Genomic DNA, 18,971 nt, shown 5'->3' with positions numbered 1-18,971 from the left:
ATATGCAATACTACAGTAGAGAAATGTTTATGTACCCAACATATATCATTGATGATTGCAAAGTGTTTAATTGATCCAGCAAACGGTCAAAGGGTTACGGTAGGTCAAAGAGCTTGAGTTATTTAGGTGTTCCCGGTGTTGAGGGGTTACGCTGATCAGCATATCAATGCCTTAGTTTGTTTGAAAGTTCGAAACTGCAGGAAGGTTTTTTTTCTGAATTGGTTTTAAATAAAATGGTTCTTAGGAACAATAAACTGTTGGAAAATACTAAAACATTACGTGATTTATTTTCAAACCTTGCACAAATCAGTACGCAGTCTAAAGCTACGTACCCACAACCACGCAAGCACATTGCCTTGGCAACGAGCATTCAAGAAACCACTTGCAATGAGAGGTCTATGTAAACATGTGTAAAAGTGCATTTAACACTGTTGCGTTTACGTGTAGCTACGCAAGTTCTTAAGACCATTTTTGGACTCTACGTTGAAATCTCGAGGCCATCAAACGTATGTTTCTAGCTAAACCAATTCAAACCTTGACCAATCAGGGATTTGGAAACTCACCAAACTGAATGGTTTATCTGCTGATCAACCCACACACGTTGACAAGCCTTATTTTAAAAAAAAAAAAACTGCCACTGTCCTGACATGATCCATATCCACCATAGAAGGAACGATAGCAACGAACCAAATTGCTCCCGTTTTGTGCCCAATTTTTGAACGACTTGGACATTTTTCACCAAACTGTAGGTGGTAGACATGTGCTAGTTAACAGTAGGAAAACAAGAAGAGGCCCCTTCCTGCTTGTTCAGTGTGAACACCAACGGGCTAAACGCTTGTTTAAGATTACGCCTCAAATGCCTGTTGTGTACATAGCTTAAGTGTGACACACAGTACCAGGAAGCAATGAATCAAATGAATCATAGCCCAGAACTGTTTTCTGGATCATTTTAAATCATTTTTTCTCTTTTTTTTTAATCTTTCCTCCCTCCTTCACTCTTATCTCCTCTGCTCCCTTCTCCTGTTGCACCTCGGCTGCACACATAGCTGGAATAGCAGCAGTGTTTGAACTCTGCTCGAGGCCTGCCACTGGGATCACACAGAGGAAAAGAGTCATCCACACTCCACACAGGGAGAGGGGGATTGGAATGAGAGAAGCTTGGAGTAAAAGAGGGAGGGAGGGAGGGGGTGCTAAGCAATCTGACCTGGATGACAACAGACTACCAGATGAGCTATGATCTCATCGCTCCCTTAATCCCCATGTCCTCCTAACTCCTTCTTGCCGCTCTCTCCATCCCTCCCCTCTCCCACACCAGCCATTGTCTTTTTTTCTCTCATCTCTCTCACTTCCCGCTCTAGTTTACCAGACACCCCCCCCCCCTTCATCTCTTATACTTTCTTTCTCAGTTTTTAAACTTGTCACAGAGATCCCCCCTTCTCATCTCGCCTTCACTTCAACCCCTCCCTCCATCCTCCTATTTGCCCCAGCGCCCTGCCACCTGCCTCCTCCTATTCCCAGTGCGCGCACACACACTCATGCACTCTTACTGGTGTCCCAGGGCAGAGATTAGGGGCGCCCTATCACCATCCCTCCACACCAGTTTCTCCATTATTGATGCAGTCTATGCTCATGTGTGTGAGAGTGGGAAGCTTGTGTGTTCATGCTGTAATGGCTATCTTATGTCCCCCCCGCTCCGAGAGGGGGAGGTAGGGTAAAGGAGCCAAGCAGAGGGAGAGTGAAGGTCGGAGAGGTTAAGTGTGGTGGTGGGGGTTATGTCATGCTCCGCAGGCTTTTTCCCCACTGATGCTCTTCCTCAGCTCCGCACACAATGAGTGCACAGCGCTCACACGGATTCCAAAAATTCCCCTCTGAAGTTCTCCTATCGAGTGTACGCGGCCGCCGAAACAGATCAGAGCGTGTGGGTTATGTGTGATAGCTGATCCAGCGTGAGTCAGAACGGCTCAGCCTCAGTTGGACTCCGGGTGGAAGGAAGGACAAAGACACCTGTTCTTTCTGCATTCCTCCAAACATAATCCTCGCCATCTCTGTCACACACACACTTCGCTCAAACACCAACGTGCCGTTGGTGTTTGAGCGAAGTGTGTGTGTGACAGAGATGGCGAGGAAAAGGAAGCGGGAAGCTTTTAAAAAGCATACTGTTCAAAAATAAAAATTTCTGAAGTTGAGGTCTTTAATTTGAAACTTGTTTTTTTCTTTTAACTGAAAAATTTCAGCTCTTTTAAGGATGAATTCATAATGGACACATATGGTTTGCTCAAAGTGAACCAGAACAACTTTTGAGTCTAAATACATCAAAGCGCACCACCAGGAACCCCTCTTGGGCCCATCTTTTGAGGTGGTCTCGGTTTGTTTCCAGTTGAACTGAGCTCTGGTTCTTTCTGAGATTCCTCAGTCTGAATAGGCTCTGTGCTCGGAGCAGAACAACTGAACCAAAGCCAGGCTTCATGTGATGTTTACAGTCACCAAAATGTAAAGTTTGAATAAGGGAATCATTCTAACGAGGATTGCAAAGCGAAAAGGTCCGTTTGATGGCAGTCTGAATACAGACCAAACACAAGGCTCAGGACCAAATTAAGTGAACTCGGTCCGGACCAGCAGACTTTTCCTGTGTGAAAACATCCCAAAATTCAATAAATCAGATTTCTGGCTTCAAAGATGGATTTACAAAGTTGAATCAAGTTAATTGGTTTACTTTAGGTAAGACCCATTTACAGCCAGACATAAAAAAATATTTACAGTTGCAGATTCTGCAAGACGTTCCACTTAAAAAGATGAGAAGTCTGTAGTGTTTATCATAGATAAACTTGAACTGTTTGTGACAGTGTACAAAAAAGAAACCAGGAAATCCTATTGTCTAATTTTTTACTAATTTATTTGTATAATGTTGCAGAAAATAAGTATTTAACCTAACAAACAAATCCCTCACAGACCTGTTGCTTCTTTGAAAAGCGATTTTTATCCTCCACTCGCTACCTGTATTAATGTCACCTATTTTTCATCATCAAACCCATCTGTTCACACCTTTAAACAGTCAAACTGCAACATGTCCACCATCTAATAAGGCTAACTTTTGTTTTTGAACAAATACTTATTTTCTGCACCAGTATATGAATATATTTTTTAAATTAAAAATGTGATTTCCTGGATTCATGTTTACATTCTGCCTCTCACAGTTGAAGAGCATCAATTATGAATATTACAGACCTTTTCTCATTTTTTAAAGAGGGAAAACTTATAAAACTAGTGACTGACCAACTTTTTTATGCATCACTTTATATTGCATTGAGGCAAGATAGCAGATACTAGAATTTATTATTCTTTTTTTAACACTGATTTAAAAAAAAAAAATCCAAGAAATGAATTTTGTTTTTCTTCTGTAACTTTTTTTTCACAAGTTGTAGCTTTAAAGTTTTATTTTGGCCAGATGGAGATTTGATGAGTCACTTAAACCATTTTTTTTAATTTATCTATTTGTTTTTTTTCTTCGTTTCTGAGTCTTTATAGCCAAACGCTGAGCAGGACCTCAAACTTGTCAACCTGTCCTGTTACAACAATCCAGCACAATATTCTACCAGGCTGCAAAATATTTTCTGAATATTTGAAGGAGAACGAGGAGGAGGCCGAGAACATGGAAACAAAGTGACATTTTCAATAGCATGGCAACTGCCTCCTACATGAGCAGGCCTGGAAAGTCTGAGGAACTGCAAACACAGATGACACATTTAGACATTTTCTGCAGCTTTTGCACTCATGGCCATTTCTCCAATTTTTGGAATGTAACTTTCTGCAGTTTTGCAATTAGCGATTGCAAAAACGTGTTTTAAAAATATTAAACAAAAATTCTCTTGTGTGTTAAGGACACAATTTTTGATGAACTATTAGAAGGTTTGAACAGGAATTACATTTTATTTTTTTTCCAAAAACAGAAAACTTCCATCATTATTTTGAAAATATAAAATATATATATATATATATATTCTGCAAATTGAATAAGGTGGGATGCATTTTGTGTTTTATCAAGCACCTAGGTGACAGACTGTTAGTGGGAGACTGACAGACCTTTGAAAGCACGCACCGCCTCATAGGCTTTTATTAATGCGCAGTTACTGAGGAAAAGAGTTGTCTGCTTATGCCCACAGCCATTGCCTTTGAGCAGAGCATGGAGGCACAGAAAGAGATGATGTTTTCCCCTGGTCAAGGGAAAGAGTGACTTTATGAGAGAGGAAAGACGTGGAGGAGAGGTGGAAAGGTTTTTTTTTTTTTTTTTGGTGCATCTAATTGTTCCACAAAGCCCACTATGCTGCAGCTTTCAGTTGTAGTTTCAGTGAGTGTGTGTCTGTTTCCTGTGAAGAGCTACTGTGGTGATGTGATGACCTACTGTCACCACAGAAGAGTGTAAAAAGGTTAAAGGTTTTCAGTCTTGATCGGCTTATTTAATCCCTTTCATTGAGCTCTGTCCTGCTAACTTAAGATGACCTGTTTTGCTTAAAGAATGGAGTATATGTACATCAAAGTTTGATTAAGGACAATTTTTAGTTTGGAATATATGATGTTTTCTCACCCAAAGTTAGCAGAAATGGTGACAGCTCCTCACACAGATGAATGTTTTTCTTCTCTTATTAAACTAAGTTTTTCTAAAGCTAACGAAGTAGCATGTCCTTCAAGAAGATGCTACTTCAAGCTCACATTATTTATTTCTTCATTTGTTTTTACTCAATTTCCAAGCAAGACCCACATGACCTCTACTAACTTTCCCGTGTCTACATTTATCTGTTGCAGGGTTTGCTTTTCCAGAATGGGCCTACAAGCCTGAGTCTAGTCCTGGATCCAGGCAGATCCAGCTGTGGCACTTCATCTTGGAGCTGCTCAGGAAGGAGGAATATCATGATGTCATCGCATGGCAGGGGGACTATGGCGAGTTTGTCATCAAGGACCCGGATGAAGTGGCCCGACTCTGGGGAGCCAGGAAGTGTAAACCACAGATGAATTACGATAAACTCAGCAGGGCATTGAGGTAAGACAACAGAGCATTTAGAAGCAAAATGCTTTTTTCAGAACTCCAATAGACGGGTATCTTCTTCTTATGTGTTGTTCACTCAGGAACTGTTATAAAGTGATACTAACCAGTGGTGTGCAGCCAAACTGCTCATGTGGCTTATGCTGTTGGAGTTGGAGTTTCTTCACAAGAAAATAAAGTTTATATTTAAATTTGACCAAAAAAAGGCTGTCTTTAAGAAAACTGGTTTGGGATCAATATTGCTTCTTCTGTGAGAAGCTTGACTTCATTTGATTACTCGATTGCTTAAACCCCATCCTAGAGAAGAAAGTCATGTCCATAGGCTGCTTGAATTCAGGAATGATTTTTAACAGGGCGTCTTAAAGAAGTTAACCTAAAGATGCTCTCTTTACGACAGAGTAAAAAAGTTCTACTTGGCTCACCAAACCTTAAAATACCTTCAAACCTAGACAAAAAACTAAATGTCCTTCATCCTGTTGAAAGGATTGCGTGGACACAAAGTAGCCTCATCGATGAGCTGCACAAGTTAAGCAACCCTCCAAGTAGACTTACAACACCAGTCAAACCTTTACACCTTTTGGCTCAAGTTTTATCCTTAGACGCCTTTTCTGCCAAGCCAATTAAAGTATTACTAGCACGGTTTAAGGATTACCTCAGGTCCCCACATAACATTGTCAGGGTAACACATTGAGTTCATTGATTATGGTGTATGGTACCCATTCTGGTAGTTTTTGAAAGCCATCTTTAGAAATAGTAGTCCTCCTATGGCTGTTAACTGTCTCACAATTTGATAAAAATGATAACGTTTTGAGTTTGACCAATAATTTCAGATTTTTTTTTTCTCCAAAAATGAAACTTAAAACATACAGTCATCTTCTTTTTCACATCTGTGCTTGAACTCTACACTAAAATGATTTTTTTCTACCACTGGAAACCACAGTTAAGATCTCAAGATAAACCTGAGGTTTTCTTTATGATATTGTTTAAGGTTCAGTTAATTGCTACCAAAATATGCAAGTACTTTATTCCATTCTTGTTAGTTTTGAATTGTCAGCATTTCCCTCCATCTTAAGGGAAAAACATACACCTGCATCCTCTTTAAAGATGATTTATTCCTGCTTGTTCCTTAGTTACGGCCACTGTAAACCTCAGCTTGCCATTTTCTGCTACAATTTTATACTAAATACATGTGAAAAGCAGTTTTCTGATGTAAAAGTCATATATAATTTTGACCACCCCCCAGATGTACTATCATTAGTGACCAATTGTTGATAATTTGTGTTTCTTAACCATCTTTAGTTTTCCTTCACTGGCTTTAAGTTCCTGGATTGAAGTATTGTTTTTCTTTTTTCAAAAATTATATGTTTCCAAAATAGCATTTTGGTAAATAGAAACAGCTGCAAAGTGACTGTTCCGACTCAGGCATCAGTAGTGGTTATAAAACTTATACTAAAAGTGAGCATTGCTTAATTAAAAGTTATAAAAGTCACTAATTGAATGTTTCAGGTAACAGGATTAGGTGTCTGAGATCTTGATTGCCAATGCCAAAAGAAGGCAGATGATCCTGTGCCACTGACCTTAGAATTTGCTTTAGTATATCTTAGCTTCCTTAATCTCAAACTTAAACGTAAGATTGTACAGAGAATACAAATTCCATCTTTGCCCCTTTTTGTTTGAATTGATATATCTTAGGAACTTTTAGAGGAAACTTTTACAGCTCCCACTTGATCCTGGTTGAACATTACTCAGAGCGTTTTGTAACCACCACATCTCATTTAGTGTTCCCTTTGTTTCTGGGTTGTTGTGTACTGACAAAGAGGCTAAGCACTTTACAGAAAGCCGCACAGCCCAGTAAAGGGAACCACACTAGATTGCTTAAGTCTGGACTTGCAGAGTTTATGAGCCGTAACATACCTACGAGAGCTTCTCTTACAGATCACATGGGAGTGGCAGATCATGTCATGTAGTGATGCGATCATTCAGACATGTCACTTGGATTTGGAATTCCTGAATGTGAAGAAAAAGGAAACAGGTGGAAGTACTTATGGTCAGGTTATGTTTGTGTTTGTAGAAAGTCCATCCTCTGGAGCTGTGACAAGTCTGGAGCTTAGGCTGCAGGAAGTGCTTATATATAGAAGGTCTTAGTGCGCTCTGATGGACTGGCATTAGAGGCTGATTATCAGCGAGTTTTCTGACGAGGACTTTCACCTCCTCTCCACTCGTGTCCTCATCGTCCCTCTTCACGGCCGTGTCGTCTCTTTGTGTGTCTATAAATCAAGAAGAGTCACCTTTAGGATAAGCCACACACACACATCCACTTTGTCACCTGAATTGACACCAAAAGCTGTTATCACTGCGAAAGACACTGGACACGAATCCTCGAGTTACACGTCAGGCGGCTGGAGGGATACTGACACCACAGGCTGCAACAAGTTCTGGAAGCACTAAAGCGCACATGTGCATGGCCCCCATATGTAGTAAACTGCTGGACCGACGCCACCTTATGCCTCTCACATGGAGGCCACAGTCAGCATGTGGCAGTTCAGCGTAAAGTTTGAATGTTTTGAAGTGTTCTTTTTATCCCCCTAGTCTTTGTAATTATTATTTTTACTGCACTGTTCTTATTCTGTCCTGTCTGCCGTGCACATGGTGGAAATTCCCTCAATCAGGCCCGCTGCATTGTGTGCAGACACGTGCATACGCGCCGGCTTTCCGTCGAGGGGACACAGCCTCGGCCCATGCGTCATCCCGGTCCTCCGTTCCCACGTCTGCTGTGAAATTCCCACTCCTGTTGAGAGGATTACATTCACACTGTGAGAGTGTGTGTTGATGCATACGGGTGTGTGTTCGTTACAGCTCCAGGCTGAAATTTAAGTTTTTTTTTTTGTTGAATTTGTTTACTTTACAGTCCGTCACATCAATGCGGCTTCATTCAAATGCGATCACGGAAATTCTCATATCTATCCCGTCTCTACTTATGTTCATAATGATTTGATGACGGCTCATGAAAGAGTGACTCAGTCTTTTACTAATTCATTTGGTCAAAGAGGAAATGGAGCACAAAGACAAAGTCCCTAAACCCAGTCCTGGTTCTTTTCGCCCCTTCTTTGCTTTAAAAAAATAGACGTTCTCTGATGAGGAAAAGAGGTTAGGGCAAATGGAGCCTGTTGCCAATCATGCATTCACAAGTGCTGCCCTAATGAGTGCAATCATGCTAAGAGGTCCCAGCTCCTGTAGACCTCTGGGCCTCCAGGCCTCCGCCAGTCATCAGCCAGCGCTGGCTCCATCCAACACGGTGGTCAGAGGTCAGGGTGACTGCCATGCACAGCTGGCAGAGATTAACAACACACCACATGCACTTATCCGCACACACAAAAGCATCATTGTGCTGACTCTTTGCCCAAGCTGGGTTTCCTACACACGTGTTTGCGTTTGTGACATTTTCAACATTAAGGTAATTGTAAAAGGCCACCGTGGCTGGAGAAATGCCACCACAGATAAACACTTTAATCGAGCAATCATTTTATTGCCTCTCAACCGCTACAAAAGGTATGTTCTGCTGTCTGACTTCTGGGAGCCAAACACACCGTTTGACGCCACCATTTTCTGCCCTGTTATCATTTAAGATGCCACGGCAGACTGAGTCAACCCAAACATCCATCAAACGCTGCAGAGCATACCGCCACATATGCTCACCGTTAGTTACCTAGCTGGCTGGGCCTGTTTGTGGGTCAAAGGTTTGTCTAGAGAAAAAAACTCCGGAGACCAAAGAGAGCGCCCAGAGACAGTCACTCCAAAACAGAAAGGATTGTACTTCTATTGTCACTAACGGCAGTATGGATGTGCTTAACTTTACATGGAGCTGTGTGTGGGTCTTTGTTCCAGACTGAATGAGGCCTTTATTTTCAATAGGAGTGGAAGAGACACGAGTTGGACACCCACACTGAGTTCCACTATGTATTTGCACCCACAGAGCATGTGACTTACCCGTCACACAGAAATATACCCTGTTATTTATGCACCCCCCCATCATGCACTCATATAAAGAACATGCGTAGAACTAAATCACCCTGTACCCAAGCACACATGCCCACACAAACACATCTAATTTCCGTTCTGACTCGGTAAACACTCACTAAAGCCCTCCTTTCTTTCTTTTTTTTATACAAAGAGCTTTTACGTGATCAACTTGCACACACACCTGAGTGTGAGCAGCTGGTGTGTGTGTGTGTGTGCGCATTTGTGCAGTGGCAGAGGAGACTGGTTCATGTGTGTCTAACAGCCAATGCTGACGAAAGAGGCAGAAAATAAACACGGGACGCATGGGGAGTATTGTAATCCCAACTTCCTGTCACAGTCAGCCCCTATTTACAGCTCAACAATGGGCAAGGCGCAGCCGGTGCACGCAAGCAGGCTGGCACAATTCATTTTTAGTGCTGACATTTGAGTGTTTGTGGGTGTGGAGTGATATTAAAAAAGATTAGTGTGCTTATAGGGATATCACATTAAAGGTTAATGCAAAAAGTTTGCCACAGTCTATAAATCTTTTTACACTTTTAAAGCCATTTCTTTGAGAAGTTGTTGTTCACCGTTTCTCAGATCAATTCTGATTTTCCTTAATAGATCAATCTATTATAGCTTTTATCTATAGTTTTTTTTCATTACAGTTGACTTAGTTTGCTTAAATAAGAAAAACAATCATTTTGTTGTCGTGCAAATGCCTCATACGTGCTATTTTTCTGAATAAATAATAAAAGAAGATTAAAAACATGTAGATAAAAAAGAAAGAATCATGACTATTTTATAAATGTTTTGGCCATAAAAGTCAAGAAGTTTGAAACATGTGTTTATTGATCTCAGTTGGCCTGCTGGGCTCTGATGTGCATCTCTGTGCTTTGATCATAACGTTCAGAGCCACAGTACGGCTGTGTAATTGCAGGCTTAAGCCCTGACCTGGAATCACTCACAGGAACAACGGAATTGACAAAAACCTCCCTTTTTGTCTCTGAAGTTTTTTTGTTTCAATCCATACTTGCACTAATTGTTCTGCCTAGCATATGCAGCCGTGCGTGTGCATGCATCTGAAACGAGGTGTCGCAGAATGCACAGGGAGTGTGCGCATATGCGAGGGAGGCGAGCGTGTTGGGCAGCTAAACACAGGCACTCAAAGAATCTCTTTCTTCTCTTTTGAAGTGAGTTCAAATGCTCTTCAAAGACTGTCTGCCCATATGACAGTGGGGGTGGGGGGGCTGTAAACACAACTTTGCTTGCTGCAATTTGTTCTCGGATTCATTAAGGTTGATAATAAGGTCACTTATATCGGGAACAGATCAACTGGTGTACAAGTTCAAAATTCTGGTGTTTAATTCAGTTTTCTTAAGTAGTTAAATACCACCTAGATTTCACACTTTTTTGGAAAAGTTTTGCTCTTTTAGATGTTGGAAAATATATAATTAAATTATGGCGAAATCATTTTTTCTTTTTTACGGTGAATAGGAAATGTTGTAAAGCAGGGTTCTCAAACTCATTTTACCTTGGGGCCACTGAAGGCACTGATGGCTGAGGCTTGGTGTATGGAGTTCCATTTGTGCCAAAACTATGTTTTTGCGTGCATTGTCTATGTCTACTGAACAATTTTAATGAACATTTGTTCATCACTATGTATTACTAAGCAATATCTTCTGTATATCCTGTGAAACGACAGGAGCTATCGACGCTAGCAACTGTTGCTAAGGAATTTTCTGACGACCAGATCCAGCTACAATAGCAAATGCAAAGTTTTAAGCATAAAACAAGCTGAAACATCACAAAGAAAACACAAAGCTATCATCAAAGAAGCATGGACATACAGAAGATATTGCTTAGTAGATGTTGAACTTTCATATTAACTTTGGGGGTCGCAAATGACCTCCCAGTTTGAGACCCCTGTTTTAAACTATTGGCAACCAGCAGGAAAAATTAAAAGTCAATTGCAGGGGCGTGTCTAAAGGGTTCTGTGTCCACCTATACAATTTCTTTTTCATCATCTGAGGCTGCACATGTATTCATTTGAGGTGTAAAATTTGACTTTTCAATGTGGAGTCAATAGGATATGGCCCTTTTCTGAATCTAGGCCCCAGTGGTCATTTGAGGAACTGCAGCAGACACTTCCAGCAGAATAAGTCTGAAAAAATGTGGACCAAAGATATTAAGAATGTAAACACTTGAGCTAGTGTCAAGTGTTAAAGAGTTAAGAGTTATACCCAAAATAGAAGGCAAAACTGATATCTGTGCTACCTTTTTGTTTTATGTTTAATTTAGTTTTTCTTCAGGCGAACGCTGATTTAAATGTATAACCTCATTTTGACCACCTCCGTTCCTTAAAGTCCCACACCGATCATCTTTTGAAAGTGTTATTGTAAGCACTCTTTGTTTTGTAGAACATAGTTTCTGCGGAGCAACAGTAGTTCATTAGAAATTCCCCTCTGAATTGTGGGTGGGAAAGTTGGCATGGCGCAAGCCCACCCCCTCTTCCCGTCATCCATCTGTTTACACCCGCCAGCTTACAACCCCTCACGACCCTACCTAACATTACCTGTGACAAAAAATAACAAATGCAGAGCAATATTTGAGCCATCTAGCCATACAGTTTTGAGCCAGATGCCAGCTCAGACGAGGAAACCAGTTGTACATGGATTTATTCATCTATAAGTGGGTGGATCAGAATGGAGAGGGAGCTTGTGGCCCGCCTAGTGTATTGTCTACGCAACAAATAAGTTCCTTTTGAAATAATTTTTTTTTCATCTGCTGCGATTCACAACGATTTGACCAAATAAAAGTTTTTTTTCAATGTACGTATCATGTCTGAAAATTCCAGTAGTTTAATTTTCTGTTCAAGTGTTGTGCCAAATAAAAAGGTAACAAGTTAGTTAGTTTAGTATCATTGTTTACTTCCCCTGTAATCTGTCCCGGTATCGAACCCTCATGCGGGCTGTAGCACATCATGTTGACTTTTCCCTCATCGGCTAATTCGATTACACTCATGTTGTGGTTTTAATTCTGCTTGACTTCCTGCCTGCCTCTTCCCCTGCCTGCTCTCCCAACTGCCTGCGCCGCCTCCTTCCCGGCCCTCGTGAGCGTCTCCCCCAGAGCAGAAATTACATGCTGCTTTGTGCCTGGCGTAAACAATGTTTTCAACAGTGCAGGCCTGTCCTGTCTCTCGCTGTCTCTCCTTCCCTCACCCATTGCCTCAGGGGACAAGTCAAGAGCACAGGGGGGAGAGTTGGGGATGAAAAGGGGGGAGGTTGGTTAATGAGAAAGTGTGAGACGGGGGGGATCAGTGGGGGATAAACAGAAAAAGTGGGAGGAGGACGAGGACAAGTGAAAAAGAGCAACAGTCTGTTCCCAGAGTAAAAACGCTTCAACAAGTCGGCGTAATAAGCATAATAAGAGGGGGTAAAAGGGCCGACACCTCCCCACCGACAAACAGGGAGTCGCGCACGCACGCCGCCGTCTAGATAACTACCATTCTGTGTAATGATAGTCAATGGGCTTTGATTAGCTAAACAATACCTGCATACCTTGAAGCTCTTATCAGCCAGGAGTCATTACTTAAGTCGTCCCAGCTGAAGGAAGAGAAAGCAAAGTCTAGAGCAGGGCTCTGCAACCTGAGGCTCAGAGACCACATGTGGCTCTTTTAGCCCACCATAGTGGCTCTCTTGCTTTAAATATTGTACATTTTTAATACTAAAGGTTAAAAAATTAGCTTTTATTTATTTAGGTTATTTAAGTTTATACATTTATGGCTGAGATGCATCTAAGTAAGATAAACTATGTACATCCCTGCTTACGTCCAGAAGCTATGTTTGCAGGGATTTAAAATATTAACAAAACTTTAAAATAAAGTTTGATATTTTATGATTGTTCAGTTTATCTTATGAGTTAAATGCAAACAATGGTTAGTAGCTGATCAGAGGGGAGTTGTGTATTCTTTATTAGTTGTGCCACAAACGATTATTTTAATAGTCGACTAATCAGCAATTATTTTCTTCGATTAGTCGACTAATCGGGTCATGTGCAAAATGGATGTAAAGCACACATCTTAACCATCATTAGCTTTAAACTAACTAAAAACTAGAAATATAGGGTTTCCTGCAATAATACTAGTGTGAATGCTGTAAGCGGAATTTGGCCGCTGAAGCTGATAGCTAAAAACGCGGAAATTGATTGATAAAAACGCTGAAGCTGATAGCCAGCTAAAATATTAGTTAAATGCAATATCACGCTTTAAAAAAACCCTACGTTAACCAAAACAGCTAGCATGCAGCTGAAATATTAGCTAAACTCCAAAATAGCCTTAAAAACCATAGTAAATGCCAAAATAGTCCAAAAATCGTACATAATGCCATTATAACTTTCAATTTTACTACACTCCGACTCATATATTATAAATTAATAACTAATCGACCATTAAATTAGTCGTCGACTATTTTAATAGTCGATTAGTTGTTGATTAGTCGACTAATTGTAGCAGCCTTATTCTTTACATACTTTATCTTCTGGATCATAAAACAATTAAGCCATTTTTATGTTCAGGTTAACACAGTAGTAAGTAAGAGAAAGGATGAAGCCTCACCAGAATACACCTGATACGAGAGAAAATGTCACTTTTGTCCTGTTTTGTTAGGAGGTACAGGAAGTCTTTTATTTTGAAAGAAAGCCATATGAGCTTCTGTCAAAAGTAAAAAAACAATGTTAGATTTTGAGAAAATACTAGTTTATCTTATATATTTCCGTTGTTTTATTCATCCCAAAAAGAAACATAATTCATATTTATTATTAAAAAATGTAATGTATACAAAGTGGTATAACATTTTCCTAGAGGGAACATTTCAAAAGTGTAGACAACACTTTTTCATTAACTTGCTTTTTAACACTATTTCTTACACTGGAGCTTCTCCTTCCTTCATTTGGTCTGTGGCGCTCTCTCAGCTTGTGATGGTTGGCAGTCAGGGATCCAGAGGTTACATAAAGTGGATGTGGATCTGGGTAAGAAAGCAAAAAGATGTTATATAAAGAGCTGTAAGCTGGACAAAGGTTAATAAAAATGGAACCTTTTATTGTCGGCAGGAACCACAGGAGGGCGAAAGCCAGAGAAAAAAAGTGAGAATGGCCATTACATAAACAGATAAAGATGTGCTGAATTATTGGTGGCTTTACTTTGCGGTTACATAAGAGAGAGGTCCATCTAGCAGAATGAAAGACGAAATGATGGCAACCGGACTTGAGTGTTTGTGTGAAATCCCTGTCACACAGATGTCTCGCAGACGTCATCCACACACACCTGCTTCACACGGGCAGAGCTGCTCACACACCCTGCTGTCCCGACAGTCCAAACCGGCCCAAAATAGCCCTCAAACCTTTGGCCGCTGTGGTAATACTGCACACACTAGCCTCTGATCTCTTTAATTATTTGCTTACCCTGACTCAGCGTCCCTGTGCAGCTCCACAGCTCAGTCCAGCCGCCGTTTTCATCTCCCTGTGTGTGGGTTTTTTTTTCTCCCCCGCTCTCCCCTCCGCCGCTCTCATTTCTGGGTCTGCTTTGTGCAAATGTCATACAACACTCTGTAATATCTGTCGAGGTCGTGGTGGTGGTGGTGGGGGGGCACATGAAAGACTTGTGATTATTAAAGTGTGTGTGTTTGTGTGCACATCTGTCACAGTCTCGGCACTTTCTAAAATATCCTCATTTATCATGAAGCCCCCTTTCTCCCTTGATGCGCAGGACGTGGTCTTCACGTCTGCTGCTGGAGAGGATGTGATGTGCTGGATATTTTGCTTGTGTGTATATATTTGGAAATTATCCAATCAGTCATTTTGTGTCTCAATGTTTTCCAGATACTATTATAACAAGAGGATCCTGCATAAAACCAAAGGAAAAAGGTTCACCTATAAGTTCAACTTCAACAAACTGGTTTTGGTCAACTACCCCTTCATCGACATGGGCTCCACTGGTAAGCCTGGACACTAGCACTCAGTGTACTTTTCTCAGCATACTTAAATGTCTCATAATCCCACTAAACAATAGCAAGATTACACGGGATTACAGTAGGGAACATTGTATGTGGTTTCTCAGAATTTCCCCCTTTTTTTCCCCTCTTTTCCTCACTTAATGCCTCCAGGAAGCAGTGTTCCTCAGAGCGCCCCTCCCGTCCCAACCGGTGCAGGAACCCACTTCCGATTTCCTCCCTCCACTCCCTCGGAGGTCCTCTCGCCCAATGAGGACCTCCGCAGCCCGGGGGGCATGTTCAGCTCTGTGACGCGACGAATGGCGCGCGGCTCTGTTAGTGACTGCAGCGATGGCACCTCCGTCAATTCAGAGATCGAGGAGGGGAACTCGGGGGCGCCGGACGAGAGGGGGGAGAGGGGTGTGAGCGGAGGAGGAGGGCCCGGGGGTGGAGGAGGTTATCGGAGCATCATCCATCCCCGTCTGTCTCACGAGACTTTATTCCGCATGTACGGAGGGCCAGGTAACCCTGCGGGCCACCCGGGATCTCGCGGCCCAACGGGTCACCGTATTCATCAGGAGCCTCTGTCCCCGTTCCCTGTGTCTCCCCTTCCAGGGCCTGGGGGAGCCAGCCTTCTAGCCCCTCCTCTGTCCCCAGCACTCTCGATGACCCCAACGTCCCACCTCCCTTACACCCCCTCACCGACCCTGTCCCCCATGCTGGGCTCCCACTTCTCCTTTAACCCAGAGGACATGAAGCGCTACCTGCAAGCTCACACCCAGTCCGTGTACAACTACGGCCTCAGCCCCAGAGCGTTCCTGCAGTACCCCAACATCGTCATCCCGCAGCCCCACCGGCCCGCCGCAGACAAGGCCGCCCTGAACGCAGAGCGGGGAACGGCGGAGAGAGCCGAGAGAGCCGCCACGGCCGGAGGAGAGAGGGGAGGGGAGAGGCACCACCATCCATCCCTGGCTCACTCCGCCCACCACCTCCCACATCACCCTCACTCTGCCCACCCTCACCCCCATTCCCATCCAATGCATTACCCACTCCACCTGGGTGAGGAGCCGCCACACATGTCCCCCTTCAAGTTCAAGCTGCAGCCCCCGCCTCTAGGCAGGAAGCAGAGAGAAGGGCAGAGCCAGAGCAAACCCCGGCAGAGCTCGCTGTCCTCAGGATCCGGATCCATGTCCTCTACCTCCGGCCTGGGCTCCTCGCTGTCCTTCGGCAGTGACCTGAGCTCTGCCAGCGGCTCCGGCGTCATCTCTGCCTCCTCCTCAACGCAATCGCTAAGTAGTGCAGGACTCCCCAAGATAAAGGTACAGAGACCAAACGTCCCTTTATGATGATGATACGTATCACACCGGGCTTGTGTGGTGCGTTCAAGAATGCTTTTTGCATATGGTGTTCACACAGGTCTGTCGCTACTTGATACTAGCGCATGTACTCACAGTTGGAAGAAGCTTGGGGGAAAAGGCTTTCTCCTTCACGGCTCTAAAACACTTGGTTACAAACTGCATTTATTAATTTCTCATTCATTCATGATCAATTTTCAAATGGTTTGGACTTCCCTGTCCCTGATTGATCATAGTTCATCTAGTTTAACTTTCAGTGTACGTTTTGAACATAAAGCCCAAAAACAGACTTAAAAGTTTGAGCCTAAAACCTGCATTTACCTTCCTGTCATAGGTCACGTAAACATGCGTTTCCAAGCCCGGTGTGAACGTATCATAAGTCATCAACCTTCAAATTTATACCGAGAACTTGTGAGTAAACTGCGTCTCTCTGTTTAGGTGGAGCCCATCTCCGATATAGAGTCGGAGGAAGAGGTGGAAGTCACCGACATCAGCGACGAAGACCCCGATGAAAGAGATGAAGAGTATGAGCACTTCTCCCTTCGCCATTCCAGAGCTTCTGACCATCAGCAGCCCAACCACCGCCTTGCTAACGGCACCTCAGCCTCCCAGCATCACGAGGAGGACCTGGACGAGGACGTCTTCAAAGCCCCTGCTCCCCCGCCCCCGGGCCTGATGCCCTTCTTCAGCTCGCAGCACCCTCACTCCAGCGCTCAGCGAGGACTGCCCGCCGTCAAGAGCGAACCCGCCGAGCCGGGGGAGAGCAACACCTCCCCGTCTCAGACGGCTGCGACCGGAGCTGCACAGACTAAGTGCATCCCCCTCAAGCTGCGCTTCAAGAGGCGCTGGAGTGAAGACCAGCGCATGGAGACTTCTCAGGAGGAGTCGGACGACAAAAAAGTCCGACCAGAAGAGGAGAGGGAAAGAGGGAAGCAGAGCAACGGCTGCATGGAGATGGAGGAGGATGGGACGGGCAGCGGGGAGGGGGACAGTCCTCCACCGTTAGCCTACGAGGGGTCTCTAGGAACGCCGCTGGCGTCACACCAGAGGGTGAGCGCCGAGCTGCACCGTGCCACGGCGCAGCTGTCTCTAGAGAATAAAGACTGCTGATGAGAGCTCGGCGCCGAACTCCGCTGCTCTGGCAGTAGAGGAGGTGGTCAGGGAGTATGTAAATGGTTCCTCTGTAACCCCCCCTCCCACACTGACGAACCAGATTCCTGAAAGCCGCAGTGAGTAAAACTAACACCTCAAAAACCAGCCCACTCTGCTCTGGTCAGACACACCTTCAGTCCGTTGAGGGGGGTCAATGATTGTAAAATCCACCTCCCAACCCAGCCGGTCAAACCACTGATGCTCTGCCCCGGTAGCATCACCAGGACGAACACTTTCCTCAGGGGACACGTTCTCTGTCAGTCCAGCAACACATCTGCAAGGATCACATGCAGACCCCCCCACCCTCTTTCCAACGGGACGACGGGACCTTAAGTGCCTGTGCCCAAACCCCCCTCCCCTCGAGAGCCCTGGAGCGCACATTAACGTATGACGCATGTGATGGAGTTGTGCGGTCTGATGGGGGGGCTGCGGGGTGTGGTCTAAATCCAGCCCACTCCACTCAGGGAAGCCAATCGCTGTATGTTTATTGGATCCATGTGCACACATGAAAATAATAGTAACAGGGACTGGGGGGGGGGCGTCCACCGCTACACAACAAGCCTGTAAACGCCCACAAAACTGTCCTCTCAGAACTTCTTCATAACCTTTGACCTTCCCACTGCCGCCCCGCCTCTCTCTCTCTCTCACAGGTCACCTGTGGAAATGCAGCCCCTCTACTTTCAGAAAACCTTTTTAATCCTGGGGGGGTCTGAAAAGAGGGATGATGTTGCTGTTAGCTACCCCCAAAGAGTTCGTGGATTTCCAGCAGCTGTTTACTGGCCTTCTTACCTCAACCTAACATGGCTTGTATACTGAAAACGCTCGATCCCAGCAGCACAGAACCTTACGCCTCGTTTCCACTGAGCGGTACGGTACGGTGTTTTAAGTGTTCCCATTGGGCCTCTCATTGGTTGTAGGTCCATAGAAAAATGAATCGGTTAGTGCGGAGCTACCTTTGAAACCCATCGTTATTACGACAAAAGAAAGCAGCTGTATCCTTCTGTCAAACATTAAACACTTTGTATATACGAAGTACCAAAAGCCAAGTGGGAAAAAAATGGCCTCCATTGTTGTTGTTAGCTTCACCCCGCATGACGGTCCAAGTTTGAGTGGAAACGCTGACCTGAATTGCCTGGACAGTTCCAAACCAGAGCGCTCCGTGGAAACGAGGCTTTAGTGTACCAGCAGAAGCTCCTCTAACAATCATAGATAGTATTAACCAGCAGAGACTCACACTGCCGCTCTTCGCCTTGTTTTTAAAGCATGTACAATAGTGCAAACTGAGCTGGAATAACACACATGCAAACTATATCTTTATATATATAAATGAAATGATTAAATACGATTTTAAAGCATTTTAAAGGTTTCATTGGTTCAGGGTGTTTTTTTTTAAGTTCTGCAGAAGATGGTATTGTTGGAGAGGAGGGGGGGGGTCAGGTT

General features: G+C 43.7%; 1 protein-coding gene across 1 annotated transcript in view; it reads left to right on the top strand.

The window, feature by feature from the left end:
* Positions 1–18,081, top strand: part of erfl3 (Ets2 repressor factor like 3) — a 42,891-nt gene extending 24,810 nt beyond the window's left edge. Inside the window, exons 2-5 of the mRNA XM_024267781.2 lie at positions 4,801–5,035; positions 14,915–15,030; positions 15,199–16,343; positions 16,818–18,081. Coding sequence (XP_024123549.1) covers positions 4,801–5,035; positions 14,915–15,030; positions 15,199–16,343; positions 16,818–17,489 — 2,168 coding nt within the window. The 3' untranslated portion in view covers positions 17,490–18,081. The remainder of the gene's footprint in view (positions 1–4,800; positions 5,036–14,914; positions 15,031–15,198; positions 16,344–16,817) is intronic.
* Positions 18,082–18,971: the final 890 nt, after the last annotated feature.

This window comes from Oryzias melastigma, linkage group LG16, assembly GCF_002922805.2.
Source record: "Oryzias melastigma strain HK-1 linkage group LG16, ASM292280v2, whole genome shotgun sequence".
Classification (NCBI taxonomy): domain Eukaryota; kingdom Metazoa; phylum Chordata; class Actinopteri; order Beloniformes; family Adrianichthyidae; genus Oryzias; species Oryzias melastigma.
This window is presented reverse-complemented; position numbering and strand designations above follow the sequence as displayed.